The sequence below is a fragment of the Dendrobium catenatum genome, unplaced genomic scaffold, assembly GCF_001605985.2.
Source record: "Dendrobium catenatum unplaced genomic scaffold, ASM160598v2 original_scaffold_73082, whole genome shotgun sequence".
Classification (NCBI taxonomy): domain Eukaryota; kingdom Viridiplantae; phylum Streptophyta; class Magnoliopsida; order Asparagales; family Orchidaceae; genus Dendrobium; species Dendrobium catenatum.
This window is the reverse complement of record NW_021391528.1, coordinates 83030-102556: the sequence shown is the minus strand read 5'-3', so window position 1 is coordinate 102556 and position 19527 is coordinate 83030. Positions and strand designations below refer to the sequence as shown.

The 19527-nt window shown below is 35.1% G+C and overlaps 1 protein-coding gene across 4 annotated transcripts in view; it reads left to right on the top strand.

The window, feature by feature from the left end:
* Positions 1-19527, top strand: part of LOC110093016 (CCR4-NOT transcription complex subunit 3) — a 74447-nt gene that overhangs the window by 8244 nt on the left and 46676 nt on the right. For 3 of the 4 annotated variants that reach the window (XR_002302662.2, XR_002302660.2, XM_020817758.2), the window contains exons 3-7: positions 4304-4441; positions 5621-5671; positions 9295-9384; positions 9485-9631; positions 9728-9838. Coding sequence is in view for 1 of the 4 variants with exons in the window: in XM_020817758.2 (XP_020673417.1) it covers positions 4304-4441; positions 5621-5671; positions 9295-9384; positions 9485-9631; positions 9728-9838 (537 nt within the window). In the remaining 3 variants the exon portion in view is untranslated. The remainder of the gene's footprint in view (positions 1-4303; positions 4442-5620; positions 5672-9294; positions 9385-9484; positions 9632-9727; positions 9839-19527) is intronic. The other variant, XR_002302661.2, reaches the window with a different exon arrangement.

Here is a 19527-nt window from a genome sequence, read left to right as displayed (position 1 = left end):
GAGAGGCTTTAAAGAAAATGAAGGGTGGAAAAGCTGTTGGACCTGATGATATCCCAATAGAGGTGTGGAAATGCTTAGGAGATGAAGGAATTTCATGGCTTACTAAACTTTTTAATACTATTTTGAAGACTAAAAAGATGCCAGATGAGTGGAGAATGAGTATGTTAATTCCTATTTTTAAGAATAAAGGCGATGCACAGGATTGCACGAATTATAGAGGTATTAAGTTAATGTGTCATACTTTAAAACTATGGGAGCGAGTTATGGAGCATAGGTTGCGGCGTGATACTAATGTTTCTCAAAATCAATTTGGATTCATGCCGGGTAGGTCGACTATGGAAGCCATACATTTATTAAGAGGTTTGATGGAGAAATATAGAGAAAATAAGGAGGATCTACATATGATATTTATTGATTTAGAAAAAGCATATGATAAAGTTCCAAGAGAAGTGCTATGGAGAGTTCTTGAAAAGAAAGGAGTCAATAATGCTTATATTCAAATCATTAAAGATATGTATGCAGGAGCTATTACATGTGTTCAAACACAAGGTGGTTTGACCAAGTATTTCCCTATTTCGGTTGGGTTACATCAAGGATCAGCCTTAAGCCCATATCTATTTGCTTTAGTCATGGATGTTCTCACTAGACATTTGCAAGATGATGTACCTTGGTGTATGCTTTTTGCTGATGATATTCTTCTTGTTGATAAGACTAGAGAGGGAATTGAAGGTAAACTTGAATTATAGAGGTTAACCTTAGAGTCTAAAGATTTTCGCTTGAGTAGATCTAAAACGAAATATATGGAGTGTAATTTTAGTAGTAATAGACCTACTGAAGGGATTGTGACTTTGGGCGATCAAGTCATTAATAAGAGTACACGTTTTAGATATCTTGGATCAATTGTTCAAAGTGATGGTGAAATAGATGGGGATATTATCAACAGAATTCAAGTTGGATGATTGAAGTGGAGGAATGCATCGGGCTTGTTATGTGATAGAAATGTACCCCTCAAACTTAAGGGAAAATTCTATAAGATGGTAGTGAGGCCTGCAATGCTTTATGGTGCCGAATGTTGGCCATTAAAAGAGAAGCATAATACTAAGTTAAGTGTGGCAGAGATGAGGATGCTCAGGTGGATGAGTGGCTTTACCCTTAGAGATAGGATACGAAATGAGCATATACGTGAAAAGGTTGGAGTAGCTCCAGTAGAAGATAAGATTAGAGAAAGTCGCCTTATATGGTTTGGTCACATAAAATGGCGGCCTTGCGATGACCCGGTTAGGAGAGTAGAGGTATTAGATTTGACTTATGTTAAGAAAGGTAGGGGTAGACCTAAAAAGACTTGGTTAGAAAATATTGTGAATGACCTTTCTTTATTAGATTTAAACGAGAATTTGACTTTTAATAGGACACAATGGAGAAAAAGGATTCATGTAGCCGACCCCACGTAGTGGGATAAAGGCTTGATGTTGTTGTTGTTGTTGTAGTGAGGGTTAAACTTGTGTTTTTAATTTTAAGGGATCTATCATAATGCTATTTCCAACAAGCTACTAAAATCAATACAAAGTTTTTTGAAATCCAAAAAGGAATCACAGGCCATTTATAAAAATAAGGTTGTATGCAAATTCTCTTGCAAAGTGATTTTGCGAAGGTCAAGGTTCAGTTATATGGTTTTTCTAGCTAAATGATCTCCAACACCATAAACATTATACCAACTTTTTAGGGCCTGTTTCATGAATTCTCATTTTCCATTCATTTTTTAATTACCCGAGGAGTTAAACCTATTCTCCACAGCTCATTTTAAATAACTCATACCTGTATTACCATGTCTGCTTTTTCTCTATTCTAAATCCTTTCTAATCCTCTTAAACTAATTTTATCTATAGGTATAATGGTTACATTTTCTACCTTTCATTGTACATGTATAAATGATATAATTATATTTTAATTACTTTATCTTCGTTAGATGTCACACCAACTATTTTATAATATAAGTGTTCCTTAATTTATTTATCCTAGTTTTCTACAAATCCACCTTTTCTTATTTTCATGATATCCTCTTATCAAATAACTCTCTTGAGCTTTTTTTTTTTTCATTTTCATCTCATATCTTTAAATTTAGAGTTGATATCCTCATATATTCCCATTTTTCGATATGATAGATCTAATATATTTAAATTATCACTCATGGGTTACTTTATTTTTTAGTAATATTATTTGATAATTATTAATATTCACACCCACTAAAATTACATATCTTATACTTTATTTTTGTCATATTTATCCTAAGCGCACCCTAGTTTCTAAATAAGTTTTCCACCTTTCATTGTTGCTAATTGTTATAATTGGCTTTTGCCTTAAGTGTCTCTACTTTTTCTAGAGGCTTGGTGATGGGTTGTATGAGGAGAGAAGGGTGGTTGAAGTGGTGGAGTTGGGCTATGTCTTATGGTGGTGATAAAATTGAAAGATACAAACAAATTAGTATTTGTTGTTTTGGGTTTCTATGGGAGGATGAGACTTTGAGGTGGACATTTAAGGTTTGTGGGAGACGATTGAGCAGGGATTGGCCTTGGGTTTTGGAAGAGGGGTTAGGGCTTGATGAAGGGTCCAAAATCAAAAGTGCTTAACAACTTTGGGTTTGGAGGTGTAGCGGAAATGGCAATTCTTGGATTTAGAGGGAGAGAGAGAGGTTGAAGAGGGGTGATGTGTGATGGCTGGCTTGTGAATATTTGAGAGATTTAGATGGAATGAAATTATAAGAATTTAAAACAAAAGAAAACAAAACTCAATCCTCACCAAAGGATTGAGGTGGTCTTCACTACCACACGTCCAACCAATGTTTTGGCCATTAAGCTTCTTCAAAGATAGAAGAAAAAAACTTCTTTAAATTTAATGAGCAAAATATCCTTCTTATAACCATTTATGATTATTTAAATCATTGCATCGGAATTCATTGGAGAAGGGGATTGAAGCCAACAGTTCTAAGTAATGGAGGAGTTGAGATGGAGTGGCATCTTGAACTGTTGATGAGGTGGGTTCTGTTGTTAGAGGTCTTCATACATGTGATTTCTTATCTCATTGGATGTGTGTTGCATCGGGAAACCAGTGTTGAACATGTCTTGCATGGAAAAAAATTAGCTATAGGCCATGTTCATACATGTTGGGTCATATCCATGCATTTCACTTGCTTATGGCTTTGATATGGTTGGCCACTTGATGATAATCAACCAACAAAATTTGGTCAACTACTAACCACAGCCAAAGTTCCAAATTACAACTGCTAATTAATACTAAAGTTCCAGATTACAAGAATAGTTCAACAAGTCATGAAACCTGTTTCAATACTTTAAATTCTTTCTTAAATTTTAAATTCATGTAAATTTTTGACTGAACTTCAAACCTAGATGTTTAATTTGAAGCATAAGTTCCAAATCACAATAAAAGTTCAACAAGTCTCCAAAACTTCATGATTCAATACTTCAAACTCTTTCTTAAAAAGTTCATTTAAATTTATGACTGAACTTGGAACCTAGATGTTTAATTTGAAGCATATGCTAGTGTGAGTATTAAATCTTTAACTTTCATGCTAAATACCTGATAAAACATATTTTGTACTTTTTAATAGTTTTATTTTGATCATAGCATGTGCAGTGATCTCTAATATGAATTTGCTTCAATTGATAATTGAACAAAAAAACATTAAATTTCAATTAATTAGTTGATTAATTTTTGTGATTACATGCAATGCAAGGATTAGGCACTCCTATGCACACACATTTTCACTTACTAATTCTTGTGATTATGAAGTAATTCCTTTGATATTTTACTATGTTCTGATCTATTTTATTTGAAATCTCTTCTCCTTTCTGTAAAATCATAGAGGTTAAATATAAGAATATGAGTTGGAATACTTGTTCGCTAGTATCATTTCTTTAAATCTCTCACTTGTTTAAGTTATTGTTTGTTTTTCCATGGTTCTGTTTTTTTAATAAATTACCGTTTCACAATTAGATCACTGAACAACAGAGCTTGTGGCGCATGAGAACATGTCATTGCAGGCTTGCTCAACTTTTGGTTTTCTATTTTTATAATGTTTCAATTTACGGTTTCTAAGCATGAATTACAGCTACGATCTAGTAGTTTTACTGTATTTTTGGGTTTATAGATTCTGCTATATCAGCAATGTTGTTTTTCATTGTCTGCTTAACCTGATTAGCTGATTTAGAGTTAATAATATTCTCCTGTAGCGGCATAAGATGTAATTCTGAGGTTGACAATCAATTTTTGGATATATTTGACATAGGTTAGTGCCTCTTATGAGCAGGCTCTGATGGATGCTCGAAAGCTTATTGAGCGTGAAATGGAAAGATTTAAGGTCTGTGAGAAGGAAACCAAAACAAAAGCCTTCTCTAAGGAGGGTCTAGGTCAACAACCAAAAACTGTAAGGCCTGTGCTACATTTGTGCCAGTTGCTATTGCCTCACTTATTGTGTAGTTGAGAAGCACAGTTACATCTCTCTCTATTTGATTGTTTTACAGATGCAAATATTGCTTTATGTTCCATTTTCTTGTGTAAAATAATTATCATTTTTGTCTGCCATACGTTACTTTGGCCATTCATATAAAGTGAAATGTTAGTTGTACTTGAACTCCTAGTAGATAGTATTTCTGTTGTCAGAGTGGTCCCATAGTTGTGTCCCCCATCATCACCTACCATGAACTCTGTTTTGGCTGCATAAGAATAGGGACCAGGAAATTAAGGCCAACGGAACAGCATCCCAACTCAGAAAAGGTGTTGGATCTTTTTTTGTGTTCTGGCTTATGTCTGTCATTACTCACCGAGCCTCCTACCAGCCAATTTGAAATGCTGAACTATTTGATATAAATGATCTAGTTCCTTTTGTAAACTTCACTTGATAACAGTTGTTTCTTGTGAAATGGTAAATGGGTTAGGTCAGGATGATATGACTGCCATATTGGCAATCCTCTTCTTTTATTCCTTTTCTTTGTTCTGACTGTGCTGAATATTCTGTGTAGACAGCTTCCTTTACATGTTAAATTTTGAGGCTATACTGTCAGTTTAGCGCCATACTGTCAATTTAGTTCTATACTGTATTTAGCATGTTTTTTTAACAACTACCTTAACATACTGAAACTTCTTGAACCATTCTGTCTAGTTTAACATGATTGTTATCCTTGTTGCATTTTTCATATCCTCTTTTGATAACACTGTCAACCCCGGTTCCCCTTTGATCTCCTCACCTTGATATCTTTTTCATCCTTTCTTCAAACTCTGTATATTTACATCTTTGTGAAGAGTCTGAAAATGTAAATGGGCTGGTTCTCGTCTAATGTTGTGTTCTTCTAGATCATTCCTTTGCTTCTTCGAATGTGTTTCAGAGTATCAATTTTGAATTTGACTAATGATTTCCTTTAGCTATCCTTCTAATGTTTAGATATATGCTCTAGTTTTTGTTCATGTACTAATTATTCTTTTTCTCGCTGATCTGCTTACTGTTTGACTTTTTTAATAGTTGAATGCTATTTTAAGGAGCATGTTGGCTATCAGCATCCTGTATTTAAGGATGTTGCCTCATAAACCTTTTATTATTATTTGATAGGATCCCAGAGAGAAGGCCAAAGCAGAAACACGGGATTGGCTGAACAATGTGGTATGCTTAGCAACACCCCCCCCCCCCCCCCCCCCCCCCCCTTATTAGTTTTTGTTCAGTATATATTGTAGTAAGCATTGATAGAAACAATATGGGAAAGTTTTATTTACTCATATGAGTCATATCCAAGTTTTATCTTATAATATATTATTGGACTGCTTTAATGTACTTTCTATTATTTTTCTGTTAATATTTTTACACAATTAGTCATAATCTTTCTTTTATACTTTTGATAATTGGGATGCACTGGATATGCAATGTTATGTTATGCTTGTGATATATTTAAACATTTTGGGTGGATTCATTGTGTCAATCTTTATTATGTTGTCTTGATGACTTGTTTCAGGATGGTTATTATTAATATAATGGTGCATGACATTTTCGAACATTAGGTTAATGTTGTTCTAACATAGCTCATGGGCTTTATTTAGTTAATTGATACATTACATCTTGAAGTCTTCAGTGTGTGCTTCTCGCCAAAGTATTAGCAAATTAAATTTACTATTAAGTTTTTCTTTTTGTATCAAAACTTCAAGAAGCCCATGAGCAAATTAAATTGGATAAGTTTTTCTTGATTTAATTGGTTTGGCTGTATTTAATTGGAATTAGTCAACTTTATGAATCATCCTCCATTTAGTTGGAATTGGCTATTTGGAGTTCAGTTATATATATATATATATATATCGTGAGTCTTATGGTTGTTCCTTTCTTAATAGGAAAGCACTAGTTTGGAAAGTATCAATGGACGAAGGAGTGTACTTTATTTTGCATGTAAGGGGAAGGAAGTGTGTGATTTTTCATGGTAGGATCGGAGAACGGTAGAGTGAAGTTTTATTTGTTTTTTTTTAGATTTGAATTTTGGATGGGAAGTTTGTTTAGTATCATGCAGAAGTTGAAAATATTGATATTAGGTTGCTAGAAGTTTTAAATATAAAGAAGGGTTAGGTAGGAAATTTTGGTATGCTGTTTAGATTTGTGTATAATTGGTTATAGATTCAAATGTTAAATTGAATGAGATTTTTTTTTTTTTAAAGTTTAGTTTTATAAGTTAGAGGGAGGGGGGATTAGATGAATGGAGACTTCTTGAATCTTGTAGGGAGCGTCATTATTATGAGCAAAAGATGGGTGTGATGGTGGAACCGAGGAATGGGTATTCACATATCATAGAAGCTGATTTTCATTGAAGTCGGTTTTGAGGTTTTTGAATTGAGTTTTATGTTTATTTTGGATGGGGTTTTGTTTAAGAGTAAAATAATTGATTGGAAGTTTAAGAATTGAGGGTGTATTGAAGAAGCTAATTGCTTAAAGAGTCCTAATGAAGAGAGGTTGCTGCCACACTCTTCTCGAATATGCAAATCAAAGCACCTTAACTCTTTCATCAATAACTTCTTGATTCAGGAACTTAGGATCTGATCCTAATTAATATAAGTGAGGCGATGAAAGTAGTGAATGCAGACTTGTGATATTTTGATTGTTTAGAATGGAAGAAATTGATGTAGAAAAAAACTCGGGAGGTAAATTGAGATAATAAATTTAGAAGTGATAAATCCATTCATTAATGGTAGTGGCTATGATGTAGAACGGAGGGGGTCGGCCAAAAGAAGGAAAAAAGGGAAGGCGTCCACATACGTTGAATGTGTCCACATATGATGAATGTGTCCACATACGATGAATGTGGACTTAAGGAATTTCCAACTTGAATTTATTAAGATAAGGAAAGGGTAATTATGACAGGTCGTTAATTAAATTTAAATTGGGAGAATTAAGGAAAGTCTCCTAATATAATTCATCCTATTTTTTTAAAGAAAGAATTTCAAATTCAAATTAACTTAAATTTGAATTTAAAAACTTTCCAAACATAAGATGCATCGAATAAGGAATGCCTTCAATAATCAATTTGAAAAGTGGAGGGAAAGATGAAATAGGAAGGGGGGTAGGGCCGGCGGGTAGTATGATTATGGGTGATTGATATGAGGGGTTAAATGTGACTATTTTTAGAATCTTAAATTAGGAAAGTGGATTTAAATCAACTCCTATTTAAAATTCAAAATTGCATGATTTGAGGGACTTCCCTAAAATAGTTTTCCTCATTTAGGAAGTAAAATTCAAATTCAAATTCAATTGAATATGAATTTAAATAGTTTCCAAAATTAAAGGGAGCTAATTTAGGAAATGATTTGAATGCTAGATTTTGAATTTTGGAGCCAAGGGATGGATGATGGCCAGCGGCTTTGGGAAGGGGATTGGATTGGCGGTTGGGTGTCTTTTGGCCTAGGGTTTGGGTGGAGTTTTCGGCCAATATGATAAAGAGAGATGGGGAAGTGGCGGTTAGGAAAATAAGGAGAATAATAAAAAGAAAAGAAGACAAAACTGCGAGCCTTGGGCTCTTTCGAAGACTTTCGGGTGATACGTTGCCCTTCTACAAGGGACTTCAAGCCACGAGTTCGGATCCATCCTGCGGCTGGTGAAAATTCCGATTCCTTCCCATAGAAATCTCACTATCGTCCTCCCAAAAGAACACAAGTGCAGAACACAAATTTTTATTATAATTCCATCATGCCTAATACAAGAGAAGGGGCATCTATATATAGGCCTCAAAAGAAATTAAAAGATACATTTGCCCCTTGAGCTTACATAAGATAAGACTCTTAAATAAAAAAGTAAAAAGGGAAAATTGTAAAATTAAATCAAAATACAATTAATAAACTAAAATAAAACAGAGTGATCTTGGCCGTCGATCTTCGACTATTCCTTTGAATGTCGTCCACCGTCGGATGTCCGCATCAGGCTATAGTTTAAAGAGAAAGAAAGAACCACATTGTTAGGAGAAAGGGAGAAAAGGTGATACCCAACAAAAATGCCAAAGAGCGACCATAACTTTATTTCATTATCAACCATCTTCAATAACAACCCTAGTCCTACTATTTTTAACTGTATCCATAAATTTTTGGATAATTTAATTTGACAACAAATAACAAAATGTCAATTAAAGATGGAATAATTATATGACGAATACAAAAATACAGACAAAATTGACAAACGGGATGACATGATTCATGGCTAGGGATATTGACGTTGCTGTTTTGCAACATTATCGTCTACTCTAATGATTATATTATATGGATGGATGGACTAACAGATATTGAAGATATGCAGTGAGAAATAGATTAGGTAGTTTTTGGCATCTGCATGGTAGGATGAGAGATGCATCACTAACGTAAGTAGATAGAATTAATGCAAAAGAATTAGGAAGGAATAGAGCAAATGTAGCATGACTAAATTAAGTTAACATCTAATATAGTACTCAACATGAATAAATGGAGGATGATTCATAAAGTTGACTCCTAGTAATTGGAATGTGGTTAATGATGATAAAGATCCTACTTTTTATAAAATATCAATCAATTGTAGACCTATTACAATTGATGCTGAGCATTTCTTGATAATCTTAATTGCAAAATTGAATATCTCTATATGGCCTTCTTATCAGTGGTTTCACATCATTTTAGGTCAAAACATGTAGATTCATGTTCTTTTTTTTTCATGATTTATTTTACATTTAATCTAACAAATTATTCAATTTCTTGTTTTTCCTGTATGGTAATTTATTTTCTAAATTATAGGTTGGGGATTTGGAGAGTCAAATTGATAACTTTGAAGCTGAGATAGAGGGACTGTCTGTTAAGAAGGGAAAGGCTAGGCCTCCTCGGCTGGTACAAGTTCTATCTCTAATCATGGGCATCAATTGTTACTGTTTGTAATTTTTTTGAAATATCATATAGTTTAATTTTTTAGTGCTACTTTAATTTTTAGGCACATTTGGAGACATCCATTGCTAGGCATAAGGCTCATATAATGAAGTTGGAGTTAATTTTGAGGCTACTCGATAATGATGAGCTAAGTCCTGAGCAGGTAAATGATGTTAGAGATTTTATAGAAGACTATGTGGAGCGTAATCAGGTATGCTTGTTAGCAAGTCATTTGATTTTTGATATATCTTAATTGAAGCTTTTCTTCTACTAACATGAGCTTTCATTTTTTTTCCTTAACTAATAGGAGGATCCTGATGAGTTTAGTGATGTTGATGAACTTTATAGCTCTTTACCTTTAGACAAGGTGGAATCCCTTGAAGAACTTGTTTCACATGGTCCCTCTAGTCTTGTAAAGGTAACTTATTTATTGTTTCATTTTCTTTCTCAATGTTGAAATAATGTCTCAAACTTTTCAAATTTAAATGCTTGAAAAACTTGTGTATGGGATCCATTAGTTATAGTGATGCCAATTATATTTTTCATTTTGGTGATGTCATGGTATTCTGATAGGAAACACTTGTAGATCTCAAATATTTCCTATCAATCTTTGGAAAACAACAAGAATTCTCCACAAAAATCCACACAAAACCACGAAAACAGTAAATAATATGTATTATTTGATGAAAGGGAAATGGAAAATAGCAAGATACAATTGATCCTCTATTCGAGAGGAGGATCGATCTCTCCCAAATCTCTAGACGCCACTAGAGCCCAAAAAAAGCCTAAATCTAAGATATCTCAAATTTCAGCCAAATTCAAGATGCCCTATCTCTAGGAAAACAAACTATTTAATGCATACAAATCAAAAGGAAATCCCTAAATAGTCTCTCATTCAAATTCCCCTTCTAACTCCTTAAAAAATCCTTCCTAAACGGCTCACGCATGCCCGAGTATGCGTTCGACGTGTACATGAGATGGACATTTCCGCCTCTGTTCACATAAGCCAGTCTTGTTGGACCGGTTAATGGACCGGTTTAACAATACTATCCTCCCAAAGATCTATCCTTGTTTGCAAGGTGGAAAGACGACACCCTCCATTCCTTCTTCATCACAAACGGTAAGAACCTGAAGAGTTCGGTCCTTACATCGGTGCCCCGACGTATACTTCTCGTCACATCTGAAATAGAACCCTTTCGCCCTCTTCTGTAATTTCGTCTCTGTGAGCTTCTTGAAGTTGTCCCCAAGTCTTCCTTTTACAGTCTTTTCATTCAAAGTCCCCCGAAGAGTATCCGGTGTTGGCTCCTTTGATTTCAATAAGGTGGTGGTCATCTTGTATGAGCCTTCTGAGCTGCTGCCTCTTATCTCTATAAGTGCCTCTGATCCTCTACTAATTGAGCTAGCTCCATAGCCTCTCCCAAGTCACGAGGCTTCATTACTCTAACCGTTGCCCGGATCTCTGGTGTCAATCCCTTCATGAAGTTCCCCTCTAGCACTGTCTCAGAAAGGCGGTCCAATCAGGGCTAACAAGGTACTCGAACCTCTCCTGGTACTCTATCATTGAACCATCCCGAGACAAGGCAAAAAATTGCTCGTAGAAGTCTCCTTCCCTGCCGGTTCGAAAATGTTCTATTAAACAATCCTTGAACTCCCTCCAACTCCATATGAGTCTTCGCATATCCCTCCATTGGTATCAAGCCAAAGCTTTCCCTTCCAAACATAGGCATGTTGCTGTCAGTCTCTCCTCCTCCGTCAACCCATTGACAACGAAATATCTTTCAACCCTGTAGATCTACCCGTGCGCATCCTCCCCCTCAAAGATTGTCATATTCAATTTTCTCACTCTCGGATTGCCTCCGTTCCTTCTGTTCCCTCAATAATTTCCCATTCCCTAAGGGGGTGGTTCCCCCCAATTGTCTCAATCATTCCTTCTACGTTCATACCTAAGCGTTTCATCAAATTCCCACCTTCTTTCAAATTCAGCACCCCTTGGATCATCAAAAGCTCCTCTTTCCAATTCAACCCTCCTTTGGTCAAAATTCTATCTTTCCCTTTCAAATTCAGCACCCTTCCACTCATGTTCAACCCCCTCACGCCTCCCCACATACCCTCTGTCGGACTCCTCCCTAGGGGAGGCCTTTTTTCTGTACCGTTCAAAATCTCCACCTCTTGATCTTCCTTTCATCTGATATGCTTCGGATTTTCTCCACTTCTGTGGCTGTCATCGCCTTCCCTTACCTCCGACGACGATATTTTGGTTTGGCCCTTCAGCACTTTCTTCAACATCTCCTTCAGGATGAAAAATTTCGAATTGAATTTATCATGGATGGCTGAAACATCATTTTTTAAATCTGAAACTTTGAGTTTGGAGATATGAAATTTCAGATTTCATTTGTCCAATCTCCACTTCGAGATATTCCTCCAACACATCCATTTTCTTGGCCGCCATTGATGCCTGAATTTTCGTAGAAATAAAAATTTAGACTTCGACCTTCAAAAACATCAACGTTTTTCTTCAAAAGCCTAAGAACAGCCGCTGAAATTCACCAAAACAGCCCACGAAAGGTCCCTAAAATAGCTATGATACAAATTTGATAGGAAACACTTGTAAATCTCTAAGTATTTCCTATCAATCTTCGGAAAACAACGAGCATTCTCCACAAAAATCCGCACAAAACCACAAAATAGTAGATAATTTGTATTATTTGATGAAAGGGAGACAAAAAATAGCATGATACAATTGATCCTTTATTCGGGAGGAGGATTGATCTCTCCCAAATCTCTAGATGCTGCTAGAGCAAAAAAAAAACAATCTAAATCTAAGAGATCTCAACTTTCAGCCAAATTCAAGATGCCATTTCCCTAGGAAAACAAACTATGTAATGCGTACAAATCAAAAGGAAATCCCTAAACAGTCCCTGCATTCAATTTCCCTCCTAATTCCTTCAAAAATCCTGCCTAAATGGCTTACGCACGCCTGGGAGTGCGCTCGACACGTATAGGAGGTGGACATTTCCGCCTCTGTTCACGTAAGCAGGTTCCGTTGGACCGACTGAACCGGTCTAACATATTCCTAATGATTTTATGGTTTTGAGCTTCATGCTTGTCGTTTTAGAGAAAAGGTTAAAAAATGGTCCCTCAACTCTTTGTGAGGGACCAAAATGATCTCCAACTCTTTTGAGTGACCAATTTGGTACCTCAACTATTTAAAAATTAGTTTTTTATCCTAACTTCAAATTTTGGGATTAACGGTATAAAATCAAGGGGTATTCTAGTTATTTTTTAATTAAATTATTTATTAAATATAAATTTTAAGTAGTAGTAATTTTTGTTTAAATTTTTATTAAACATTTCTTTAAGAAACAAATTTAGTAATAATTCTAATTTTTAATTTAAAAATTATTAGTAATTCTAATTTTAATTTAGGATCATTATAGACTTGAATTATTAATAATTGTTTTATGAAAAAATGTTTAATATATAAATTTTTAAAAATAGTATAACTTGAAAATTATATTTAATAAATAATTTAGTTAAAAATGATCAAAATACCTCATGTTTTAACATCATTAACCCAAAAAAATTGATGTTAGGATTAAAAATATCCCTTTTTAAGGAGACGAGGGATCAAATTGGTCCCTCGAAAGAGTTGGAGACTATTTTAGTCCCTCACAAAAAGTTGAGGGATATTTTGGTCTTTTTTTTCTTCATTGGTCGTGTTTTTCCTTTTAAGGAGTTATACAGTCAAAGTTCTTGTTTATTGCAACAATCTCTATGTTATTTTCTAGTTTATTTGTCTTAATTTTATAAATTGCACCATGCTATTTACAATTAAGGCTTCGTTTGGGACGGCTTTTTTACCGCTTTCTAAAATGGAGTTTTAATACAAAAATAAAAAAAAATTATACTAAAACTCCGTTTTAGAAAGCAATAAAAAAGCCATCCCAAACGAAGCCTAAGATCCATGGTCTTGCTTATGAAAATTTTAAATTATCTTTATTTTATGGGTTTAGAAGAACTTAATGATATTTTTATCATGACATTATCAATTAACCTAGCCTGACAGTTTTAGTTTAGTTAGGGTCCACTTGGAATCACTTTTATCTTTTGTTTTATTTTTAAATTATGTTCTAATATGAAGTAAATTTTTTTTAATATATGCTTATACATAATTATTAAAAAAACATACTAATAATATGCACTTAAATGTGAGAACTACCACGTCATTGAGAAAACCTCTCTACGTTCACCAATCCCCATTTGAGTTCTATCCCTGACGTCATTGTCTTGGGTGTCGGCATGAATGATGAATCACACTTCTTGCTCCAACTGCTCCTAATTTTGGGCATAATTTTGAGATAGCCTTAGTTAATTAATTGCTTCCGCTTCAGAGTCATTATCTGCTTATGAACATCCCTCTTCTCCGACAGATATTGTAGGCTATCACAACAGCAGTGATATTTTGTCAGGTTCATCCTCCCTATATGCTCCGCTTTCAGATCCAAAGCTCCGTCATCACATGTCAATCTTATTCTAAATCTAAAGTTGACTTTTGTTGTGCGTGTTGTCAAACACATATGCTTTCAATTTGGATGTCAACCAAAGCATTGCATGTTGTGGTGGTTGTGGCATATATTATTCTAACGTCTACTCTTTTTACAACTCCTGATATCGCTTCCCTTAAAAATTTTGGTTGGAAGAAAACTTGTGCACTGGATCTTCCTAGATCTTTCTAGTATGTTTTATAGCATCTAGATCTTTTAATTGCTTCCACATCAGGCGATGATTCATACTTGCTCTATTGCTGGGCTCACTACGAAATTTTCTTTCCCGCACCCATCAGAACTATTGTCTGCATTGAGAATCAAAATTCTTTTGCCGGAATTGATAATCAATACCATAATAAAGATCAAGAGTTAGAAGTGTTGCTTGGATCGGAAGTTGGAACTTGAAGGTGCCCACCAAGCTTATGAGTCCGAAGTTCCTTCGTGAGTGCGAGTCAAAAGTGCCATTGGGATGTAGAGTCAGAAGTGCTATTAGGATTGGAAAAAAAAAACTATTTTGAAAAAAAAAAATCCTACGTTACTTTGAATATTTTTTAAAACATTTTAATTAGTTTTTAAATATAAAAAATAAGTAACTTATTTTATTTTCTCATTAACATATGCTTTTAGAAGAAAATAAAAAATTATTCCAAAACAACCGATTGACTCTTTTTATATGTACTTGGGCTATCTCGACTTGCGCTCCTTTCCATGTTGGACATGTTTTGATAGCTAATTTGTTTGTATTTTCAATGTTCCATATCTTTGCATAAATTGTTATTACTGAAATGATTGATGATATTTAGAAGTTATTCTTCTGTGTATCCTCAAAAGTGGGATGCCGACTTGTTTATAATTTTTATAAGCCTCTCATCATTGAATTTTTAGGTGAAAGAAGATTGAAATTAATGTTAGAAACTACATTCTTCTTGGTTCAGTTAAGTTGTTCGTAGGGGTGTCAAAATGAGTTTTTGGGTCGGGTTCGGATCCAACCCAAAAATGACCCGTTATTATTTGACCCTATCTGAACCCGACCAAATTCTGGAAACGGGTCAAAAATCCGAAACCAAACCCGATTCGCCCCAAACTCTAGTCGACTAGACCCGACACACTGACCTTGGCGCAGAGTAGGTGAGTGAGCGCGGGTTGCAGGGCATGGGGTCGAGCATGGGTGTGGCAGAGCGCGGGTGTGGTATATTGAGTTTAGCGCGGGCGAGGCTGGCCGGGTGCACATGCGAGGGCTGGTATCGTGCGTGGGCGAGGCAGGGTGTGGGACGTGTGGTCAAGCGCGGGCGAGGTTGGCCGCAGGTGCGCTGGTGCAGGATGCGAGAGTGACGCGTTGTGGGCGGGATCCTAGTCAACTTCGGGTTTTCGGGTCACCCGTAGCATACCCGATTTTAAAAATGGGTCAGAAATCTGAACTCAAATTTTTTCGGGTCAGGTTTTTGGTCGGGTTAAATATTGACACCCCCTAGTTGTCCGTTGCATTGTTCAAACCTAATTTGGCTTTTCCTAAAATTTTAATGATTTAATGATCCATAAACTACTTTAATTAAGTTAATATATATAATTTGTGATTTTCAACAATGATTGGTTGTCATTTTTATTTTTCTTTGAAGTTGTGCTGTGCTTTGCTTTAATTTATGTATCATCATCTCTATTATTGTTGTAAGATGAAAGTAGAATAAAAATGTGGAATACCTCACATGTAATCATTTAGATTATATTTGTTACACATGTGCAGGTACATATAAACATTTGTTGCATTGATTTTATCTTTTTCAAAATAAAAAGTTATATATAGACTGGTCATGTGGCTTTTTTATCCTCATATGATTAGGTTTATGATTTCTATATAAAATTACTGTGAAAACAATAAGGAAAATGATAGATCAGATAGCATGATTAGAAATTGTGCAAAAAGATTTGCATAAGCTAGAGTTCTTTTTGTTAAATAGTTGTGCAAACCATTATCGTTGATTAACAACAAAGTTTACATGTAATTTGCAAAGCCTAAAGAGACATGCTATTTGTAGGGAGCAGCGTGTTGATTTTGATCAACTTCTCATCATTGATGTTATTGATCTAGAAGTAATCAAGATTGATAATATTGATCTTGAGGGACTTTTCATTTTTATTGTTTATAAATCATCTTTCTTTCTTTTTGCACTAGTTCTACTCATTGGAAAAGCAAAAGAAGGCATCCCAAATATCTTGGAAGTTTTTTCGATCCAGGAAATAAAAGCTAGATCCAAGTCAATAGTGGGCAAGGGTATATTAAATTGATTATAGTGTCACTTCCAAATATTTGATATTGACGACGTACAACCAAAAAAAATATGCAAGTCTTTTTTCCAATTTGTTAGTGACGACTATCAGAAAGTAGAGGTGACATTCCCTTTGATTGAAAGAGATTTTACTGGGGATTTTCCTTATATAAAGAGACCAAATAAGAATCTTACTTTGAGAGGACCAATATATTTCCATATCCAAGGGCAAGAGTGTGTAAGAACAGGCACCCCCCCCCCCCCCCCCCCCTCCCCCTCACAGAGAAAAAAAAAAAAAAAAAAAACAGGATAAGTAAAACGACTGACTGACAATATACTAACAGACGTTGAAAGTCAATATGGAGTGTCATTCTTTGAGGTCAGTTGAATTGATTGATGTAAGGTAAAAAAGCTTCTTACAATCACTTAAATGAAAAGGAGCGACACTTCTCCTAAGCTAATGCCAACCATTACCACTAAATATAAATAAGCAATTGAATCGTTAAAATCATAGGAAAAACAATACAGATCTTTGAGTTAGATAGTCAAGTTGGGCAATCAAGGTCAATTTTATCCTTCAAAAATTTTTTTTTTTCATTTTCATAAAATTTCTAAGATATATTTTGTTGAAAGGCATGAAAAGATTTATAAACCTTCTTTAATGAAATTGGATTGATGTGATGCATTACTAGTCAAGAAAGTTCAATGGGGTGAGTTATTAAAATACTTTTCATGATAATAAAGCTAACATAAAGAATTATTGTTAGTTTTTACTTTGTCAAGCCTTGCGAATCAATTCACCGAAGAAGAGAAATTCACACTTTAAGGTTCTTTGATACAAGGCTTCTTTTATCTTTTTTTAAAATAAATTCTTCTAATTGATGATTTAAAGAGCAGTATTAGACTCAACCTTTTTTAGAAAAAGTTCCTTCTAATGCTATCAATTTTTTTAATGATCCATTTAATAATCCAAAGGTAATAAGCCATTTAAAAAAAAAAAACATAGAGATGCTCAAGGTTTAAAATTGCGTAATTAAGCTCAGGCGGTCTGAGGCGTAAGCCTCACGGACACAGAATTGCGTAAATGAAAATTAAGGGTTTTAGCAGGAAATAATAGCAATATTATATCTTACAATAAAACATCTAAATGATATATGAAAATAATGGAAAGTAAGAAAGTAGATGCATATAAATCATGTCCAAAGTACAAAATCACAAAATATTAGTTTACAAACTCCAAAGTACAAAAACATATAAATGCAATCATATCATCATAAATGGGTTTTCAAGGGAATCTTCTTCTCCAATTGATCTATGAATGTAATCATCATCATCTTCAATATGACTCACTTTTCTCTTTCTGTTCAATAGAAAAGATCATTATTGTTATTGCTCATGATATAAATATAATGCATAGCATATAAAAGTGTGGAATACCTTTACTTGATTGTTGTGCTGTAGAGTAGGGATGTGTGTGTGTGGTCTAGTGAGTGTCACTGATTGCTTCGCCCCTCAAGAATCCACACTTGATCTTCTAGGTGTAAGTCTGATAATGGCAAATTTGTCTCATCATCTATGACCACTCATTATCAGATGACACATATCACACACCAACGGGTCCTCATCACCTTAACCCTTATTCCTCAACTCATTTCTCTTAACTCTTATTGTGCAATATATACGAGGTAGTTCATTCAGAGTGTTGATAGCCGATTTCTTTTCTTTATTTGCACTTGACTATATGTACTCCAGTTTCTCACACCCAGAAGAAGAACAAGTGAGGCCAACACTCTTACATCAAAACTCTGTTACTCAGGGGTGGAATCACCAAATTGGATCCCCATTCAACTGTTTTCAAGAAGAAAAAATTAATCAGAACTGAATAGTGTCTTGCATTTACCAAAATATATATCATGGACACCGTTTGGCAATGGTTGCTTTTGCTGCATTCAGACCAAAAACTATTTATTCCGGAATAGAACAAGTTTGTAAATCTGCAAGCTCCCTATCTGCCTGCTACGGTATTAGTCTTTCCATACAATGATACAGATCAAGCTTCACCTCCGGGTTTGAAGATTTTTCTCTGAATATTGAAATTGATGATTGAGATAATATGCCGCTGTAATGTAGATGACGGTGTAACTGCACCTCCCCGAGCCATCAATGATATCCCAAATCTCCCTATAACTTGCCTCATCTCTCCTAAGTGTGTGCAATCAACTCCTTGGCCTCATCCATAGCATTTTAAATAAACCATAGCTGGTTTCTTCTATGCATCCACTAAGCGTAGTACTTGCACTAAGGGTCTCGTGCTCAATATGGCATGGTCATAGTAGCCCAAAATGTATCATTCAGAATAATCTTTCTTTTATTTTCTTCCCTCACTTTTCTTCCCCCAAAGAGTTAAGCCATTTAGTTGATGTAAACATTGCTTCCAAAGGTTGTCTCACTTCCATCAGGTCTGCAGTGTCAAATAGGATGTGACAAAACTATAGATTTACAGTGCACAAATGTAAGAACTAAAAACATACAGTACAAATTGCAATAATGATTTGCAGTGCACAAAGTTAAGAACAATACCTAGTGGTTGCAGGGCGAATGATTTCTTCTTTGAATACTTTCTCATCCAAGCTTAAGACCCATGAGTGATTGTAGATAAACTTGTAATTCTTCTTCGCTCGTAGAAAGAGCACTCTTGTGTTGAGGTAAGTCACCAAGATCCTCCAAAATGAGATCGATACAATGTGCTGTGCAGGTGGTCCAATATAGGTGTGTCCTCTTCTCCATCAAATCTGACCAGCTGCTTTGTATGCACTGCATTATCAGGCACTACCTAGACAACCAATTGCTCCCCAATCTCCTCATACCCCATAAGTAAATTGAAAATGAATGTAGCATTTTTCACCTCATCTGAAGCTTCAACTAATCGTAAAAATACCGTGCCGTAGGGATTGTTGACAAGGATGTTAATCAAGCTCTGTCTCTTCATGTCGGACCATCTATCTGACATAATGGTCACACAGTCTCAATCCATGTCTTTTAATCTCATCAATGCTCCGCTCTGTGTTCTGCAACTCCTTTAAAATTCATGTTGCAACTCATACATGGAAGGTGCCTTCAACCCTCTCCCATACAACCCTACAGACCGCAGCATACTGAAGTAGGCAGGCGATGTAGCAACATTAAATGTATGGCATTCTAAAAAAAAATCTCCCAATGTCCATGCAAACCTGTCGCCAACCTCTCTGGTACTAGCTGCAGGCATCATCTCTGCTGTGTCCTCGTATCCGCTCCTG